General features: G+C 31.7%; 2 protein-coding genes across 2 annotated transcripts; both read right to left on the bottom strand.

Annotated features, from left to right (window-relative positions):
• Positions 1–987: 987 nt before the first annotated feature.
• Positions 988–10,437, bottom strand: LOC114372358 (probable leucine-rich repeat receptor-like protein kinase At5g49770). Its single transcript, XM_028329864.1, has 18 exons — positions 9,745–10,437; positions 8,709–8,829; positions 8,529–8,600; positions 7,724–7,798; positions 7,558–7,629; positions 7,000–7,164; positions 6,852–6,926; positions 6,432–6,503; positions 6,253–6,324; positions 6,069–6,137; positions 5,778–5,852; positions 5,342–5,476; positions 4,535–5,022; positions 3,904–4,059; positions 3,671–3,807; positions 3,009–3,228; positions 2,122–2,357; positions 988–1,748 (listed from the first exon to the last, which is right to left on the bottom strand). The coding sequence occupies exons 1-18, from the start codon at positions 9,827–9,829 to the stop codon at positions 1,275–1,277; spliced, it is 2,799 nt and encodes a 932-aa protein (XP_028185665.1). The 5' UTR covers positions 9,830–10,437; the 3' UTR covers positions 988–1,274.
• A 5,584-nt stretch (positions 10,438–16,021) lies between these two features.
• LOC114369854 (interaptin-like) lies at positions 16,022–19,539 on the bottom strand. The gene is made up of 8 exons (XM_028327121.1): positions 19,387–19,539; positions 19,230–19,299; positions 19,061–19,151; positions 18,428–18,489; positions 17,769–18,034; positions 17,572–17,608; positions 17,349–17,480; positions 16,022–16,553 (listed from the first exon to the last, which is right to left on the bottom strand). The coding sequence occupies exons 1-8, from the start codon at positions 19,432–19,434 to the stop codon at positions 16,363–16,365; spliced, it is 897 nt and encodes a 298-aa protein (XP_028182922.1). The 5' UTR covers positions 19,435–19,539; the 3' UTR covers positions 16,022–16,362.
• Positions 19,540–20,972: the final 1,433 nt, after the last annotated feature.

Genomic DNA, 20,972 nt, shown 5'->3' with positions numbered 1-20,972 from the left:
ACGTTTATAATATCTGCAGTAATATTGTAATAGAGTTGTTATATTGTTAAATTATATAATTAAGAATGCATTTGAAATTGAAGTATATTAGTAGATTATGTACGAGTCATTTAAATTTAGTTATATTTTAAAAGTATAAATTTAAATTTAATAATTGATTTAAATTAATTTAAATATTTTTTTTGAGTGTCATACATTAAAGAGAATGATAACGAAATTAAGGTTTATATTAAATTTTTATTGTGTAACTGGTAATTTTAGCATGATGATGTCATTACATTTTGTAATCAATATAATTTAGTGTGCCACTATATGTGAATCTCCTATCCTCCCTCGTTCCATAGGCAAAACCTATTTTCAATCATATGTATCATGTTTCCTTTGACTAAAAAATATAGAAAACAAAGGGTACATAGATATGTCATGTGTGGACGAAATAGCTAGTTTAAAAAGTTAAATCTGAAAAACAATCTAAGGAACGATTGGGGAGATTTTCACACTAGGCGGAAGGAGAGAGTTTTAGAGGAGACAAAGGAGGAGATATAATGGAAGACATAGGTAATGGACTGATATGTGGAGAAGGGCCTCATTTTGGTTTCTTTAACTTATAAAACATTGATTAAGGGTGTAACCATCAAACTTTGGTCGTTGTCTTAAATATGTGATGTGACAAAAGACACCATATTGAGTTGTAATAGTACTATTTCACAGCTCAGGATTTATAAATTATAAATAGATAATCAACTTCTATAATTATCAATTGTCACGACAGGAAGAGTTTCATTTGATTCACTCACAATATAAACTGTTAATTACTACATGAAAAAGATGCAACATGTGATGTCTAAGTGATCTTTGGTGATTAAGGGAAGATATTATTGGATTTTCAAGTATTTGTCTGCTGTCAAAGTTGTCTTCAATTGAATAGGGTCCTTAGTCAGAGTGACTTGAATCAAATTGCAAAAAAAAGAGAGAAAAACAGATGTGTTTTGTTTGGAAAATTCAAAGTTGAATATCATACTTACATTCATTCGAATATTACAGCAGTTCAAAATTCACAAACTATTTTACATGTGAAGAACAAAGATATAAGTACAACCTTCAAATAATCAATTTTTAAAAAATTCAACTTGAACCTTCACCATTTTCTACAAAGATAGCAAGTTTTTTTGGAAGCACCCGCCTGATTTGAATCCAAAATTGACACAGCAGATCTTAGACATTGCATTTGAAGAGGGGAAAAGAATTACAAAAAGAAAAAAATATACCAAAGCCTATTGGGGTTCTACCCTTGTTGATGGAAAAATTCCACTATAGCTAAAATCTTCTTCCCTGTAAGGATGTTGAGCATTTCCTGCATTTGCTTCCTCGTAAGTTTCTGATGTTGTAGCTGATTCAGAATTGGGGTTCAATCCAACTAGCTCAATTATGCTCTCGATCTCTTTTACAACCTCAGCCATTGTAGGCCTCTCTGCTGCATATTCTTTGACACACCTCATTGCCAACATCACAAACTTCTCTAAACCTTTTGGTCTTGTTGCTTTCATTATGGTTGGATCTAGAATGGAATGAAGGTTGTATAAATCTTTTGATGTGTCCATTACCCTCAGTACCTCTCTTACAATATACTTTCCTTGCTCTATTGGCCTTCTTGCTGTTGCTAGTTCCAGCATTAGCACTCCATAGCTATATACATCACTCTTTTCAGTCAACTGCTGGGTCATGTAATATTCAGGATCCAAGTATCCCTGTGTGAATAAAAGGAATTAAGTTTGCATCAGATATCCCTCTGGTAAATATCAAGTTTAAAGCTAGGTCTCAACAAATCATTAAGTTTGCTTATAGTCTAAGCGCTATGCCAAACATACTTTATAAAGACAAATCAACTTAGGTGAAGGTATGCTTCTGTTGTACCTAAAACTTCTTAATTTTTTTTTCCGTGAGAAATTGGTTTGATTGTGTGGCTACATAGCAAAAGCTGAATTCATGACTATGAAATTTTAAAGGTGGAGAACCATTTGAATTATTAAAAGTTTGGTCACTATTATTAAACTTAATATCTCTTTTAAACAAAGATGTGCGCTGCTTCATAAAGTAGCAGTCAAAGCATTCTATACAAACCATTGTCCCTTTCACTTGAGTAGTGACATGGCCCCTTTCACTATCAACAAGAAGTTTAGAGAGACCAAAATCTGCAACTTTTGCATTGAGGTGATGATCAAGTAGGATATTGCTTGACTTGATGTCCCTGTGTATGATAGGTGGGTCAGCAAGTTCATGAAGATAGGCCAGACCCCTGGCTGCACCTAATGCTACTTTAAGCCTCCTTATCCAATCCATCCAGATTCCAGACTTTCCTGCATTGGCAAAATCAAATGAAGAAAAATAATTTAAGTAATGTGATAGAGTTAATAATTTGTGACTATTGGCATCAGAGCTATATTACTATTTTGTGTTATGTTCCAGTTAACTCTTATCAGAGTTTCTCCATGACACACTGATTTCTAGTCTTAGAATTGGTAACGAAGAAGAAGCCATTACTTTGTATTTCTAACTATTGAGAATATGTTTGATATCTTTAGTTTAGGAAAGAATAATTGACAAGAGAAATGAGATTGTATTAAAATCTCAACAGTATGTCCATTGTTATTCATCTACAAGTTTGTATTAAAATCAGGATCTTAACAGGTCCATTTTAGTACACTGATCTGATAAATAGATATGGGGCTTATAATTGACAACTGAATGTTAAACCATCTTAGTATTAAGAATAATTGTGTTTTACAATGAAATGGGCATATAAGAGGTTTGCTTGTTAATAGTCAAGAGAAATGAGATTGTATAAATTTACAGAAAAAAAATTCTCTTCACTCCATCCCTACTTATTTATATATTTGAGTCTGATACAGTATGTATGTTTTTTTTTATCGGGTAAATGTTAATAGTTAATTTTTTAGTTTTTGTTAGCATGCATGGTATATACGGAGTAGTGAAGGAATTGAAAGTACCCGAGAGACTATCCATCAAAGTGCCATTTGGAATGTGCTCATACACCAGCATTTGTTCACCCTTCTCAAAACAGAAACCAACAAGACCAACGAGATTCTTATGATGGACCCTTGATAGAAGTTCGATCTCGGTTTTAAACTCAACGGCACCCTGCATAGACTCTTTTGCAGCCCGTTTGATGGCGACCAACTCCCCAGAGGGAAGAGTTCCTTGATAAACCTTGCGAAAGAGGACTAATTAGATCATGCAAAGCAGTAAATAAGAAGAGAATGAATAATTTGGAAAAATACTGGATATTTCTGAAGCTAGTGCTAGAAAGGAAATTTTGTAAAATAGTTTTACACGATCATCTAATCACAATCATCGCTTGAATGATTTTTTAAATAATCTTATAAAAGTCAAGAAATGCATAGTCAAAAATTGTTTTAAACAATAAAAAATGGTTATCTAAAACATTATAAGAGTAAAACAAATATAATTTATAAGAATTAAAAAAAATTACAAGAACAAAAAACAAAAAAAAAACACTACATTACAATTACTAAAAAGATATTTAAACATTTCTTTTAAGAACATCAAGGGAATAGGCCAACGGGTATTCTTAAATTAAAAGAAGAAAGAGAAGGATAGGCATAAAATGTCATTAGTAAAAAGTAAAAACCTTTCCATAGCCTCCAGATCCAATAGTATTGGTTTCTGAGAAGTTGGTGCTGTATTTCCTTAGGTCATCAAAAGAAAACCATCGCGCTCCTTTCAACTGAGGAGCAGTGCCACTATTCGTATTCTGTTCCCAATTTGCTGCATTTATAATGGCATTGAATCAATAAAAGACTACTAGAAAAATTCCTTGCAAGGAACAAAATTCATCCAAAGGTTGCACCAATCACTTCTTACCAAAAGGGTTCAACTCTGAAGATCTTCTTGCTCTTGTTTTCTGGCGAAGGGCATACCTCCCTGCAAAGAATGCCAGTACAACAAAGACCACAACAGCAACTACTGCACCAACTATAACCCCTACATGTGATGATGACTTTGATCCTTTTGGTTCTCCTAAATGACATAAGAGTGAGAGTTAGGGAGGAGAAAAAACCTATAAGCACAAACTCTAACACGGACAATAGATACGACACAGACAGATTGACATATAATGTCTCAAATACAGAACACGGGACACTACAAACACACAAGAAGAGAAACTCTAATAAAATGAAATATAATTAATATATAATAAAAATATTTAAATTGGTGATATATTCATCTTTTTAAAACTAACAGGCTATGTTTTATCAAGGGTCTGAGTTGTGTAAAGGTATTCATTTAAGTGTTCAAGCCAATAAAAAGTCATTTCTAAATTGAAAACTTAATAAGAAGTGTCAAACAAGTGTCAGGATGTTTCGGTGTCAGAATACGACGACAATTTGAATAAGAGAGATGTTCATGTTTCATAGAAAAGAACACTACAAGATAGAACAACGGACAAAGAGTTCAGTATTGTTAGTTCATAATGAGAGACACAAAATCTCACCTCCATAGTATTCATAACTAGCACCCTTGAAGAAGTAAGGGGAGAAGAACTCTGGGGGTTTGTAAATTTGATTGCTTAACAGAAAAGCAATAGTTAAAACTCCAGTTGTGTTGAAACGATCGGTTTGCGAAGGGAAGACATCAAGAGTCAATTCAAAATTATCAGAAGTAGTATTCCTGAAGGGGTTACTAAGAGAAACTGAATCCACTGGAATGCTTTGGTTGCGAAAAGTATCCATCAGAGACTGCTCAAGCTCCCGATAGTAACTTACATTGCTAAAGTTTGAGAAACTAAGAGCTCTTGAAATGAGAAGTCCAGAATAGGGAAATGCACAATTACAATTTGGACTTGAAACCTGATCTGAACCGCAAGATGAAGGTGAACAATTGTTTGGTGGTGTTGAATAAAATGAAGGATTGGGTACTGGAACTTTGCAGTAACTCTTTTCAGAAGCTCCACTTTCACGACAAAGTGGATTGTTAGCTAGTCTGCAAAAACAATAGATGGCTGTCTCAGTTTTGAATCCATGCAAATAGCTGAACAATTTTCTTTGTTTTGTTTAATTACTCATTTGGTCTTTATACATTTTAGACTTTACACATAGAAACTACATTTTTTAGTCTCTACCATCTGAAATTGTAAAAACTAAAACGAGTTAAAAATTGTATGTATAGAGACTAAAACGAGTAGTTTCTAGGTATAATAATGTAGGGACTAAAATGTAAAGATTATACAAGTATAGAGACTAAATGAGTAATTAAACTTTTTTTGGAGAGAAAAAGTCATATTATAAATAATCAAGCTTACCTTAGCTCAAAATTTGGTAGGTTGTTTTGTGGATCAAGTTCTGTTATTTCATTATCCTCCAAATTAATGAGTTGCAGACTGTTGCTGTAGCCACTAAGATTTAATGTGCCACCGAGCAGGTTCTGCCCAAGTATCCTGTTAGCACATTTCAATATTCATAACCATCATTTGTTCATAAAGCCGACGAATAATTTAGCTACATATGAGCATATATCAACATCTTTTTTGTGCTCTAATGTTTTGTTTCACAAATAAAAGGACAAGTGTTTCTCATCTAAATTAAAGAAGAAGAAAAATATTACACCGCAAGAATGAACTTTCTCTCCCCTTTGATGTTTGTACATTTAAAGAGTTGTTCCGACTACTAGTTAAAATGAATGACTTTTTTTTTTTTTCAATTAGAGACATGTAATGTAAGAATGAAGGAACAACATACACCGTTGTCAGTCCTGGCAGAGTTGTAACCCATGAAGGAATATTAGAAGCATTCAAATCATTGTCACTCAGGTCCCTGCAGATAGTTTTCCATAACAAGACACAGTAAACAATCATTGTATTATGCATGAATCATATGCATATGTTTTCAATGTTGTATAATTTAAGTGGAGAGAAAATACTGTTGTAAGCATTTCTTCTAGGCAACATGATTAAAGTTTTACAACACGCTTCATCTAAACTTTCGTTGCAATCAATAGAATATAATAGAGTATCACTATTTTATACTTACACATAGGTGAGACTATTCATTCCAGTAAAATCGGGCAGAAATCCATTCAGGTTATTGTGAGATAAATAGCTGCAAAAGTAAAGTCCATGTCTTGCCTTAGCAAAGTTGATTCTTTAGGAAAATAGAGACAATTTTTATATATAAATATGAAGTTTAATAGGGCATGTTTATTTGGCTTTCTTACATCTCACTTAGATTTCCGAGTTTGCTTAAGTTTGCAGGCACTCCCCCAGTTAATGCATTCTTATCAAAGCGCCTATAGTCAAGAGAAAATATTCAATATAAAGAAAAGCCATTGAAAAAAAAATGAGATAGCATAATTTTGTGAATATAGTAACTTGACACTGTCCACAATATACTTACACTACTTCCAATGTGCTCACAGTACTAAGGGAGACAGGAATACCACCCTCTAGTTGATTGTGGTCGAAAAGCCTGGCAAAAAGAGTGCAAGGGGTGATTAAGATTCCATAACAGTAGTCAATATTTCATGTTTAACAATTCAAAATCAATTCTACCAATATTTAAAATAAACAGACACTAAGTCGTCTTAAAAATAAAAACTATGTAGTTGAAAATTATACTTTCGTTCACTTTGCTGTGACATGAGGACACTTAACTCTCCATGCAATTATTTAGATTGCGAAATTCCAGAAAAAGAAATAGTACTACCTCCGGTCTGGTCTTATTTATAAGAAACAAGTTATAATGTAAAATACACAATCACTTGTTTCTTATAAATAGGACGAGAGGTAGTACAAGCTAAGATGCAACGAGACTTACAGGTGTTTTAGATGCATACTGGAGTTAAAGAGTTCTTCTGGTATTGTACCAGTGAGCTTATTGCTCCCCATATGACTGCAAGCATTGAACATAATATTAGGTCATTTAATCACGCTGCTGTGATAATTGACAATGAGAGTTGACATACAAGTGTTGTGCCTTAAGGAGAAGGTCAAGGCCTGGTCTTCCTTGGTCATCAGAGACAGGAATAGTCCCTTCAAGCTGGTTTTCAGCAAGATCAAGCCAATCAATATTTGATAGATTGCCAAGAGAGCGTGGTATAGTTCCACTGAACCTATTAGAATTAAGTGCTCTGCATGAAAAAGCAACACATAGTTTACCATGAATTATTCCATTAAAGAAATATCTTTTTATGTTAATTGTTAATTTGTTAGTTTTTTGTTAGCCGGAGGAATGGAACTCGCAACCTTTCCCTCCTTTTCTTCTTTCTTAACCAACCAACCTTATATCTCCTCCATTAAAGAAACATCGATGAGCTTCGAAATTAAGTTGGATAATTTTAGGAAATGAACATTATATCAAGGGTTGCACACTGCACACCCAACAGAAGATGTTCCATACTTTTATATGAAGCATCATCCTTTGTTAGTTGCATTGGAATAAGTTGGACTCCAATAATTTTTATGTAAGTAGACCTTCAATTCTCATAAAGGAATTAGCAGAATCGCTAAGATGGAATCCTTACAGAAATGTCAGCTGCTTTAAAGACCCTATTGAATCCGGAATAGGACCAGAGAAACCACAACCAACCAATGATCTGCAAAAAACAGATAAAAAAGCATGCTAAATTTGTTAAGGGAAAAATTGTGTGTATTCAAATTATTTAATAGAAAACAAACTGCCTAGCTTACAGGGATTTTAGCTTTTTCAAGTTCCCAATTTCTTGTGGAATTGTTCCTGTCAAGCCTGTGTTGTAAGAAAGATCCCTACATGAAAAACAACACCTTGTTATTAAGTGAGCTTTAACTGAGTATTGCATGTCATCCACAAATAAAATGTCCTATTTGGGTGGTTATTCTGTAGATGAATTTTGTTAGAGCAAAATTACAGCAACGCCTCCTGAACTTTTATCAAATTACACATAATCTCATCTGTTTTTTTTTTTTCCTACACTAACATCTCTTTAAGTTTGAAAACAATACACTAGCATCCTCTTATATGTTTGAAAAATATTACATTAACACTCCCTCAACACCCACTCAAAATTTACTCTAACACCCCTTACAAGGAAGGTGTAATGGTTAAAAAAACAGAAAGTGTTTGTATTATTACACGAAACCTTAGGAAATGTTACTGTAATTTGTTCATTTTGTTATTATAAGAGAAATGATTTGGCAACTTTTATAGCAAAATTCTTATGACTAAAGGAGTACCAAATCAGGACAATGCTCTTTTAATTTAACTATGTAATTAGTAAAGAAGTATCCATAACACTTTAAATCATTTATTGGATTAATTAAGATTTAAGATGATAATCTATGTTTAGATTAAGGGTGTATAGTATATATATATATATATATATATATATATATATATATATATATATATATATATATATATGCTTTTTCACTTTAGAGATAAGTTCGGTTTAGAAGAATCTTATCCAACAAATCACAAGTTCACAAACATATAAGCATAATAATAATTTTAACTCACAAAGTATCTAGTTCGGATAAAGACTGAATTGCCGAAGACAGTTGTCCTGCCAAATTCAAGCCTGGTAGTCTCCTGAAAATGATAGCAAAAATTTTTCAGATTTTATTTTATTTCAAATAAGTAGAAAGTGTGAAACAACCTTTGAACTTTGAAGAGAGCAAAGAAACCAAAAAAACTAACAATTGGGTAATTTTTGAATTGCTGCAACGAATTCCATCCCATCCACTGCCACAAGGATCTGGACCCACCCAATTTTGTGGCTTGTTACTCCAGGATTCCGTAAGAGAATTTAGGCCAGAATCTGCAGCCATACAATTTAGTTACATAAACAATTGGGACCCACCCAATGTTGTAAAAAAAATGTCAAAAAGAAATTGAATTCTCAATTTGCAAAACTACATAAACTTCTTAGTGTTCATTAATCTATCTCCTCTCTGAGTGATTGCATATGTCCCTAGAGTCTAGAACTACAAATTACTATGAAAAGTGAAAACTATAGAAAGCAATATATGTAGTCAGTTCACTATGAAGGAAAAGCTGCTACAAGAGTTAAGATATGATGCTCATGTTTTTCTTTTTTTTTTTTTTGTACAACATGTTTTTAATTTTAATAGATAATAAGGTAAACATTATTAGCAGCATCAAAAGGTGCTTCCAGTATAAAAACTACAGTTTTGCAGTTTGCACATTAGTCAATGATATGAACAGGTCAACTGTCAATTTTTTAATAGCAATCAAAATTCTGTTTTAGCATCTTCATGATAGAACTGTAAACACTTCCCTTATTTACAGGTATAAACACAGTTTTTCACTTTCATTATGATCAGATGAAGATTAAAGACATAACATAACCTAATTTCAACTGCATATCTGTATTTTCTTGAATTATACTATTCCTACAATAAATTCTTTCAACCCTTTCTAACTGTTTTTTTTTCATCTTTCAGCACTTTGTAAAAAAAAATTGCACAGCCTTGTTGTACAAATTTAATTTCTCTATTTTCTATGTTTGGTGTAATTTATGATGTACTGTTGCATAAAAGTGAAGTACTCCTAAATACAAAGTTACAGAGCTAAATCTCACCATATACAAGAGCAACCCCAAAAAAATTGGAAAACATTCCTTACTTCTTTTCATGAGATGTGAAAGAAACTGATAAGTATACATCAAACACCAAAGTAAGAAAAACATAAAAAAAAGTATAATAGAACTTACAATCTTGACTATCTGTCTGAGATGCTACAAGCAGAACTTGGAAAAGAAGCAGCAGCAGAGGAATCACTTTATGTTGTTGGTCCATTATTACTCAATATTTTCTTATGTTGGATCAGAAATGAAACAATGAAACTTTTGGATGGGAGCAATGATCACTAAATAATCAAAGTGGATCAATAATCTATAGCAATAATCTTTTAATGAGAAATCAAAGCCTTGATAGTATGACAAATCTGAATCAACAAAAGATGGCAAGACCAAACGCGTCCTTGAGATGGCTAAGGCTATCTATTAACTAATACCTTTTACTTAGTCAATGACTTTTGCATGTAATTTTCAACGGTTAGAATGGATTAAGTCTCAAAACATAAAATTAAAATATATTGCCACAAGGAGGCCACCAACCGTCATTCATCACATATTCTCATTCTTTATATATTTCAACAAAAAGATGGAACAGAACAGCAAGGATATATGTCTAGGAACTTTGGATAGAGTCTTTCTATCAAATATTCTAAGGAAGAAAACTTCAAGAAAACATGAAGTGTTGGAATAGACAACCACCTTTTGCTGCTTTCATCAGCACCCTTTCAATATTAAATAACTCAAAAAAATTGGAGGTAGTTAATACTAGTTAAAATTATTGATGATGCAAACAAGAGGGAATGAACAAGGGACACTTCTGGAGTGGGAAGATGAGCAATATCATTTTGTTAGTATAGTAGATTGCCACCTGAATAGGGGTCTTGCTTCATCTACAAACTCCCCTTCTGCTTTTTGTTCATGACAAAATGAAAATTAAATGGTCTTGTACTATAAGACAATTGGCCACCAAGCTTGCCGTCCATGATAATTAATGATGTTAATAATAATAAGTTTTATATCAGTTTAATGTCTGTGTAATTACAGTACAAAAAAGTTATATTGTGAATCAATTACAAATTGTTGCTCATGTGATCACTGTTACTCTAAAAGTCAATAAATTTATTATTCACTATGATTTATGATTAGATGACAATATAAAAAATTCTTTACAGAAACTATCTACTCCTATATTATTATTTATCACCATGTCTAGATATTCTAAACAAATCGCTTTGTACACAACTATGCAAGCGGAATGTAGAGAATATACAAAAAGTTTTCCTTTTTTTTAAGAGATTCGAAGTATAGATAATTGCATAGTTGTTTGGACAGGCTTTAAGCAGCTTCAGATCTTTGTATTTGAGCGAGTTGGAGGGCCAACCAAAGTGCATGCGAAGGAGACATGTGGTTATGTACTAGACAATAATAACGAACAATTTTTTAACAGAAACATAGGTCTTCTGTTTTTAAGAAAAAACAAAAGTTAATGGTTTTATTTATAGCTGTTACATAGTACCGTTTACTTAACATATTGTCTCAGATTAACAGAAAAATAAAAAGGGTGCTGTTTCTTATGTAGAGTTGACATTATTATATAATCAAACAATTGGGAAGTACAATGTTACAAAAATAAGATTACAAAGTACGTCAATTAACTGTTATGCGATTGTTTTATCTTAATTAGTAATTTTAAGTTCTAATTCTAAGTATGCATGTTAAATATTTGAATAAAAAAAATTAAACATTATTAGATTGTTTTTAATGAAAAATACACATGGTTTCTTAAAAAAAATTATAAAACTAAAGGAATTCTACCGTAGGAGCTGGTAACTCAGTTAATTGATTTTCTTGACATGATTTTTAATTAGATGCAAAATCGAAAAGAAAAAAGTATCGAACTTTGAAAGTTCCTACAAAACCTCTAACTATTTTTCATGCCTACTACTTCCAAGTTGACAATTAGATATATATTATTTTCTCCCGTTCACAATGGAGGATAAATGTGACAATTTAAAGCACAAATTTAATTTCTATATCACATGTTTTATATAATTAATTCCTATTATTTATATAAATTACACAAAAGTTCCCCATTAACAAAATAACAAGAGAGTTGGTAGTTCATGGAAGAAAGTGGGAAAGCTGACTTTCTCAGGTTTGCTCTTATTGGCTAGCAATGGAAAGAGACAGGGTGTACCAAGAAAAAGAAAGTTATTATTAGGTGATGGTGATTGGTGAACCTCTGTCTTATTAGTGGTTATGTGAACCCTAATTAATATTAATACAATTATACAAGTGGCCTTCTGTTCAATTTTGACGGTAAATACCAATTCTTGTTCAAAAATTGTTCGGAAATGGAGGAGGTCAAACCTAGTAAACTACTCTTTTAAAGTTGTCGATGTCTATAGCTTGTGATTGATTATTCTCACCACTTAAGAAATTTCATTGGTTATATTTATTTCAATATTGTAATTACACATAGTCTATTTGTATTCAGTTGTGTTAAACATTAAAAAAAAAAGTTTCTTTCCTCGTAAATTTGGATGTCTTTTTTAGATTAAACATGATTGTTTCCTAAAAAAATAAACATGTGATCCTGATACTTTTTTTGTCATAATCAAAATATAAGAATCATAACTAAATTTGAGATAAATTATAAGAACTAAAAAGTATTTAAATCAACTTTTTTATATAAGAAAACATTCATTTATGTTTATAATTTTTTATAAAATAATTTTATATTAAAAAATTTGGTATATAATTCAACTTATTTAAAAATTAATTTTTTTAACAATTTTAAAAAAAATCTCAAAGATGTACCGATAAACATTGATTCTATGTGCGAATGAGAAATAAAATAAAGAGAAAAGAAATAAAAGAAAACATAAGAATAATAGAAGTAGAAGGAAAAGAGAAATAGAATATATGAGTTTGTTAAAAAGATATATATATATATATATATATATAAAAGATGTGTTTGATGCATGACATGACTTGTTTGAATAAGTAGAAGAGTAGTTAGACGTGCATAAAAATAGAGAGATGTGTTTGATGCATGACTTGTATATCCTATGACTTTTGAGGGATTATTTCGTTTCAAATAAATCTATTTTAGTCAAACATTAGGATGTTGCATAAAAATGGTATTGTTGTTGATTCAAATATGCGAATCACAATTGACCACGTGTATAAGTATGATAACAATAATTGAATTATGTTGCTCCTGATTCAAAATTCTGAACCACAATTGACCACCTATGTGAATGTATTTTATTTTTTAAAACTTGTATGAATGTAATTATAGCTGAATTTGATAGATATCTTACACATGAATATTATTATTCTGTTGATGTGTCTATTATTTGCTAAATTTGATTTAATTTATTTTAATAAAAATATAATGTGGTTAGTTTTTATATAAAAAACATGATTTTGAGATGATATTATAAATAACAAAGAATTTAATTGAAATATATTCATGGTGTAAAAATTTACATTGTTAATGAATCATAAAATAATAGAAAGAACTTAATTTGCATGCGAAATTTCTCATCTTTTTATGGCTTTCTTTTATGTATTTCTAATATAAATATCTCTTTATTGTTTAATATTATTGACAAAAAAAATTGTCTAATATTAGGTATGTTAGGTTTGATATATTTTTTAAGGAATGATATTTTGAGCGTTAGTGCAGGATTATGCAAAATAAATAATTTTTCGTAGTTATCATTTATACGAATAATTTTGTCACAATTTCTAATGAACTAAATCTTTAGACCATGATTGATAAAATTCAATTTATCTCTATTATAACAAGAAATGTATACCTAGTTTAGGAAAATTTAGCTTGATGATAAATATTTTTAAACACGTTTAACACACTACGCTACAATTTAATAATTCAGGTTCCTAACTTGTGAAACCTTACACTTTCCTTTTAACATCTCGCGCATACACATTTTTTTTAAGGTAAACCCCAATCAGATTATTGTATAATTCACAACTCACAAACACTTATTTACAACTATATTCCATGTCCACAATTTAACATCTCATAATGTCACAATCCACCATCACATGTTCATGTGTATCTCACAGATTAACATATGTTCAACTTGTCACTTACACTCAATGTAATTCATAATTTTATAATCTTAAAACGATAAGTCGTTACGCTACACACACAGAGACACAAACACACATGCACACAGACACAGACACATACATAGACACACACGCACACGCGCACACACATACAGAGACACACGCAAACACACGCACGCATACGCACGCACACACACATCCTTGATCGTGCCTTCCCCTGGCTGCGCTTGCCCTCCGTTCCTAACTTCTTTGAGCCCTTCAGGTTTCATTTTTTGTATGGGCTTGGAGGAGAGGGCCCGCAGGCCCAGAAGATGATCCGGGCTTTGTGCGGGTTTTCCCATAACCTTGCCAAGGATCGCAGCTATGAGGTGGTGGCCACCGAAGTCTTAAGCCAAGAACCGTTACGGTGCGTTATCTCATGCGAAGAAGATTTGTTGTGCATTAAGAGATTAGGAGAAGATTACAATGATGGCTCTCTCGGTGATTGGACTAAAATGCTTCCAGGATTCTCAATTTTTGTTGATCCAAGAGAAGTTTGATTTCAGAATTTTAGTTAACATCTAATTAGGAAAGTAGTAATTAGAAAAAGGAAAAATATCTGTAGTTTTATATTTTTGTAAAGAAAGAAGGAATATGAATATCCTATCTTCTTTTTTTTTTAGAATTTTGTAAATAGAGAAATGAATTTGACTTTCTAGATCCCTTTGTCTGGTAGAACAAATTAACCCTTTTGTTTTCTGGTGTTAATATCTTGTCTATAATAATTTTGGATTTGGACATGCCAATGCAGTGTTATGTTCTTTTGGTAGAAGATGGGAGTGAATATTGAAATCAGAGTGAGAATGAGATAGATATTGATGCGTGATGAGATCATGTGTGAATCCGAATATACGTTTGGGATTGTGCATGTCATGGAAGCTTTTCTTAAAGGAGAGAACCCAATTTACTAAATTTCGTATAAATTCAATTATTAATTGCATATAATTTGAATACGCATTATTTGAGTACAAGAAAATCCTTGTGAACACGATACTCAATCTTACCGTTTTAAATTACTACTTGGACGAATTAGTACACTTGTCAATCAGTAAACACTTAATCTCATCAATTCATGCTAATTAGAAAAAACCCAATTTCTAGAGTTCACACTCAACACAAGAACATATCCACAATAATTTCACATCGAGACATCAATTGGTCCGTCAAACATATATAATTCAACAATGGAAATGTGCAAAGATGAGTTGCGAAGGTGGTGTCCAAATTTCACGACAATTTAATAGTTAACGAGTTTAGGATTGTAGTTTTACAATGACATGTTTGGATGTACGCGAGAAAAAAAGAAAATTTTGAAAGAAAAATAAGGGAAAACGAATTTGAAAAGAGTAGAGTAAAATGTAAAAAACTGAACTAATGTCTCTATTTATAGTTAGAATACTCTCAGGTTATTATTTATTCCATTTTTTTTATAAAAACAAACTCTATTTTACTCTTTATCAAATGAATAAATAATACATTTCTTTTTATTTTCTGAAAATATATTTTTATTTTACTTACCTTAAAAATATTATTTTAATTAATAAAACTATTTCTCTTTATTTATTTAATTATAAAAATCTCATTATTTTTCTAAAATTCTGTTTATTTTTAAAGAAAATCTTTTTTAATTTATTTTATGAAAAATCATGTTACAATTTGTACCTTATAAACCATAGAATAAGATTTACTTTCAATCTTTTTACACATGCAGGCCTTCGTTCTTGTTACCGGCCAAGCCTACTTTCGTTTCATCGTTGTCCTTTATCATTTTCCTAATGAAAGCCCACAACAATAAACTAATGCCAAAAAATAAGTGGCAACTATATATACGTCGAACAAATGGCAGTTTCTTGTTTATATTCGTAGAGTCAAGCATATGGTCCAGGAAGAGATGAAGTTAAAGTCTTGAAAAAGGAATTAATCGTTGGTTTTTTTTCCCACAAGTCTCTCGAGACACTTCTTTTAACCGTGAAAGTCTACTCCCTTCCACGGTTCCCTTAGACACGACCCCCGTTGGTTTAATTGTGGGCTTTTTTGACTTTATTTATCTCCTCTAAAGATTTGATATATACATCTCTTTCAGCCAGTGACTGTAAGCTAATACACTCGTAACATCCGGAATTGGCAATAAGGAAATCGGCCACCTGGTTTGCTTCCCTTCTAATATGATTGCAATGAACATAATCTCCAAGACCCATAAGCTGGCCTAATTTTCTTGAACAAAGGGAAGCATCCTTGATTCACCATGTGAACAGCTGAGCGAAACAGATTTAACAGTGATCTTCCTAAACCCTCTATTCCATGTCAAGTGAAGGACCATGAAACATAGCTCATGTGCAACCAAATTAAATTTATATAATGTAACGGTTCAAGTAAATGATATAGTAATACCGGATCCCTAGAGTATGCTCATGTCCTCACTTGACCAGATTATCACCGGAAAATTGGCACAAAACTTGCCCTCTCTAGACATACGGTCCCAGCAAACATCAGAACTAGTTTAATCAATCATGACTTGAGGAAGTTGATATTTTTGAAAGGGAAATACCACATAGCCAGATACGTACAGCAAAAGGATTGGGGGAATAAGCAATCAATGCTACAAAAACATTAGTGGTTCAACTTGATAACACGATATACCCTTTCAAAGAATATGGGGCACATGCTAGGGCTGAACATGATGTCCTCCCTCATCCATTCTGGGGCCACTCTTTCAAATGTACCTAGAGATAAAACATGGTACAGCAGTTCTGCTTCCTCATCAGGGGATTTGCTAATCCACGATAAACTGAAGGAGTAACCTATCATCGTTGCAATAAAAGAAACAAGTTAACCGAGCAGTTACATATCTGCATTCTGCAAAATGTTAAATTGCAAGAATTTTGTTTAAAAACTAAAAAATGAGATGTAGCTGTAAAAATACTCTATGAACTGTGACCAAGATCAGCTTTGCCAAAGAATGACCCACAAATGAAACAAAGGTCTTACTAAACTAAGAATAAAATAACTTTGCATTCTGTGTAATCAACCAGTGACCAAAAACTGCCATTATGTTTAGCACCCCCACGAAATCCTGTCTATCTAAAGAGCAATTGTGAGAAGGCAGCAAAATTTAACTGGCAACTGTGTCCCGTTTGTGTCTTGTCAGCTCAGCCCCATTCTATCACCATCTATCTGTCTGAGGTACACATAAAGTGCAAAGTATCTTCAGCACTTCTCTCGATCTTTTCCCGCTGTGTTTTTAGGCTCATTGAGCATCTATGATCTGTCTATCTGTATTCTGTTTTCATGCTCTATCTTAAATAAATAAAAAAACAGTAACCTTCTCTCCCTACTTTTACCTTTTTATAAGGGTATTTTTTGTTATTTTCAAGCAATTTATATTACTATATGTTAGGTTATTTGGTGTCTTACACACTTGATAGGATAAGAGCTAATCACTTTCATTTCCTTTTCTACTTTTATCTTGCTTATCTTATCTTGACCACCAACCTAGCCATCAAAATTCCAGATAAATATCTAGATTTAAACAATGTGTAATAAGATTAAGAAATAATAAGACAAAGAAATCAGTTACAACAAAAATTATGAATTACCGCTTGATTGATGCACTGCAGAAAGGCAAATTCCTTCAGTTTGATAGTCAGTGGATAATTTCATGCCCAGTGCATACTCAAAAAGAACTTGAATAAGCCAGTTACGACGACCACTTTCCTGTACATCAATGCCTGTAAAATGCAATGAGGATACATAAAATATACCAAAATTCCAACCAAACAAGTCACACACCAAGCATGAATAACAATTGCTAACACCAACCTGGTTGATCATTAGCCTTGGTACAGCCCTCCAGCAGCTTTTTCACAACAAAATGTCAGCATATAAAGGTGATTATGTTTTCCACTCAAATGAATTAAACGAAATGTTACATGTGTGTGTGTTTATACATTCATATAAGTATAAATAAACACATACTTACACTTATATATTCCATGTTTAGGGTTTTAAAAGCTCACCTTACCAGAAGCGGTCTCCTTGCAAGTGTTTTCAGTTGACTCTCTCTCCACAGAATTAGCTTGATCATTTTCAAAAGATATAAGCCTTGCTTCTTTCTCCAAAGCATTCTGCCTTGTACGTTTTCTTGTCATTCTTACAGATGAGCTGTAGTTAGCCTTAAACTGATCATCTAAGGTCATGATCTTACTGTTATAATTTAAATCATGAGATGTTCCTTCCTGGCGAAGCTTCAGCAATTTCTCAACTTCTTCAGAAAGAGCTTCATCTGCCAAAATTTCACACCCAAATCATCAATAGACGAGAAGAATAAATGAAATTGAGATACATTAGAAGACATGAGCATGGAAATAGATGCAATGAAGCATAATCAAACTCCAACATTGCATAGATTCCCACAAAAATTGCCAAGAAAAAGATTAACTAAACAGCTATCATAATGGTAAGCCATAAACCCCTGCCTTCTGTTTCAATAAGGAATTGATAAGAAAAATATGAAAAGTAACTAAACAGTTTGAGACTCAGAGCAATAAACTAGTAATTATGCTGAAAAACATCATAAGACAAGCACAACAACTTAAGACGGTGTAAAAAGTATTGTTTTTGAACAATTACACTTACTATTATTATTAATACCCAGAAAATCGATGGATAGACTCACTTTTGCGGGTTTCCTCCATCAAAAGCCTCTGATAATCAACAACCTGGTTGTCTTTGGCAGCCCTGAAATTTAAAGAAACACAACATTACATTTGCGTAAAGGAGTTATAGCATCTTTAGATACCCTTTAAAATCATGGTGGCTACCTCAAAACCAGTGTCACCATGATTTTTCAAAAGCAACTATATGTTGCTTCACATTCACCTTGGTTTCATAATTGATTTTGGCTCACCTCACTGTCACCCCAAACATGTTATTATAAGGTTGGCTTGGTGGCTGAAGCGAGAAGGGGAGAGAGAGAGGTTGAGGGTTTGAATAACAAAAATACTAACAAACTAGCATCAAACATTTTCCAATAAAAAAAACATTACATTTGCATAAAAAAGCAAAGAAACATTCCCTGAAAGAGGAAAGACTCTCCCTTGGTTATAACTTATTGGAAATCATCAACAATTGGCAGGTTTTGCTTCTCATTGAATATAAATCAGGAGAAAAAATCATTAAATGAGAAACAAAATCTACCAAAAATTGTGAATTCCAATATATTAAACCAATCATAGAGAGTCTTAGAAAGAAAGTGTGGCTAGCATTTCTCTTCCCTGAAAAGGGGTTTGATTGTGGGAAACGTGGGTACCTAAGGGAAGCGAGCTCGCTTCTCAAGTGATGAACTTGTCCAAGAAGCTCTTCCTTTTCGGTCATCAAGTGCTCTATCAACTCTTCCGCAGCTGCAACACTCAAATGTTAAAGAAATTGACGCGCAGCAGAGGAAATAATAAGGGATAGAGAAGAAAAAAGAAAGGTACCGGACGAGAAGTTTCTGAATTTGAGTTCTTGTTCTTCGTTGAGGTGATCCAAATCAGAAAGTTTGTTAGACTAAATAAAAGGAGAAAGAAAAAGGAAGAAGAATGAGTAATAAGGTGATGAAAGAAAGATGAATTGCAGAAGAAAGAAAGAAGAAACCTTTAGTCTGGTGTACTTGTCATAGAGCTTCCTGTACAGAACCTCCATTGCACTGCACTGGTTTGTTCAATTCAAATTAGGGATTGACTTGATTTGAAGTTTTGATTTTGAAGAACCAAAGAGGGTTTTAAACTTAAATGGGACGTAATAACGTCATATTATTCAAAATTCAAAATATTATATCCTCGTCTTTTTTTGTCCTGCTTACCACATGTGTCTCAACCACGTGCTAATAATAGACTAATTTCGTTGCCGTTAATTGAAATAAAATTTTCATTCTGCTAATTACATCATTTTCAGTTTTTACACATGTGAACAACGCACCACAATCTTACACTATGTGTTAATCTTATGAGTTATAATGTCATATTATTTGTCATTTTTTTCATTCCCATTTCATCTTTTCCTATTAGAATAATAATTTTATGTTATTTAAAAGATTTAATTATATAATTGGTCTCTTGATTATTCTTAAAAATTTAATTGGATCTCTTAATTATTAAAAAATTCAATAAAATCCGTTAATTATTTTAAAAAATTCAAATCTTTCAATTATTAAAAAATTCAATCAAATTTTTATATTTCATTATACAAAAGAATCTAATTATAATATTTTAAATATTTAAAAGACCTAATTGAAGTTTCAAATAATTAAGAGATTCAACTAAAGTATTTTAAATAATTAAAGAATCAAATTGAATCTTAAAATATAATTAAAAAATCAATTATATAATTCAACCTATACAAATTATAATTTTTTAAAACATATATTATTATACTTAAATATATTTTCAGTATCCTGTGACCTTCATATTTTAAAAATTCATAATTTTTATCAAATTTTTAATTTTATTTAGGTTTTATTTCTTTGACTTTGATCCAATTAAATCTTAATCTTAATATATTTCTTTAAAGTATCAAAATAATTTAATTAATTAAAACATAAAAAATAAAAGCAATAAAAACATAGATAAAATGAGAATTAGACCAAAATGGTAAATTTTTTAAAATACAAAAAATATCTCTATTTTGAAATAAGAGATCAAAATTATGGATTTTTTAAAATAGAAAAATCAAATGTCTATATTTTAAAATAAAGAACCAAAATTAAGGCTTGAACAAAATAAGACCAGAATTGCATTTAAGTCATACTATTACCTCTCTCACCGCTAAAATATATTATAAACTTATTAAAATAATTCTAAAATTAAACATGTATATTATTGAAAGAATAAAAAAAAACGAAACAATATTTTTGTTATGAACGAACTAGTACAGGAGTTTCAATCGGTGCTTCTTTTGTCTACTTCCCTAGAATTCTACCTCACGTGTCAGGAAAAAAAAGACATACTTTTAGAAACTCTGATGTTTGTTATAATTGAGAGTAACAATATTAGTGTATGAGAGATGGGTACTAGTTTGAGGTTATTCTAGGGTATTTCATTTGAAGTTTGAAAATAAACTGGCCAAATGGAAATGATTAATGTCACAAATGTGCAATGAAAAACTAACGAATAGGTGGGAACCGTTGATTTAATATGCATATCAGCATATCCTACAGTTTAGAAACATCTAACGCAACCACA

This window comes from Glycine soja, chromosome 10, assembly GCF_004193775.1.
Source record: "Glycine soja cultivar W05 chromosome 10, ASM419377v2, whole genome shotgun sequence".
Classification (NCBI taxonomy): Eukaryota; Viridiplantae; Streptophyta; class Magnoliopsida; order Fabales; family Fabaceae; genus Glycine; species Glycine soja.
This window is presented reverse-complemented; position numbering and strand designations above follow the sequence as displayed.

Coding starts and splice junctions, on each gene's coding strand:
- LOC114369854 (XM_028327121.1), bottom strand. CDS start 19,434: ATGGAGGTTCTGTACAGGAAGCTCTATGACAAGTACACCAGACTAAAG. Junction 19,300..19,386: donor ACAAGTACACCAGACTAAAG/GTTTCTTCTTTC, acceptor CCTTTTATTTAG/TCTAACAAACTTTCTGATTT. Junction 18,490..19,060: donor AGCGAGCTCGCTTCCCTTAG/GTACCCACGTTT, acceptor TTTAAATTTCAG/GGCTGCCAAAGACAACCAGG.
- LOC114372358 (XM_028329864.1), bottom strand. CDS start 9,829: ATGGACCAACAACATAAAGTGATTCCTCTGCTGCTGCTTCTTTTCCAA. Junction 5,023..5,341: donor CTACCAAATTTTGAGCTAAG/GTAAGCTTGATT, acceptor TTGTTTTTGCAG/ACTAGCTAACAATCCACTTT. Junction 3,808..3,903: donor TTCAGAGTTGAACCCTTTTG/GTAAGAAGTGAT, acceptor TTATAAATGCAG/CAAATTGGGAACAGAATACG.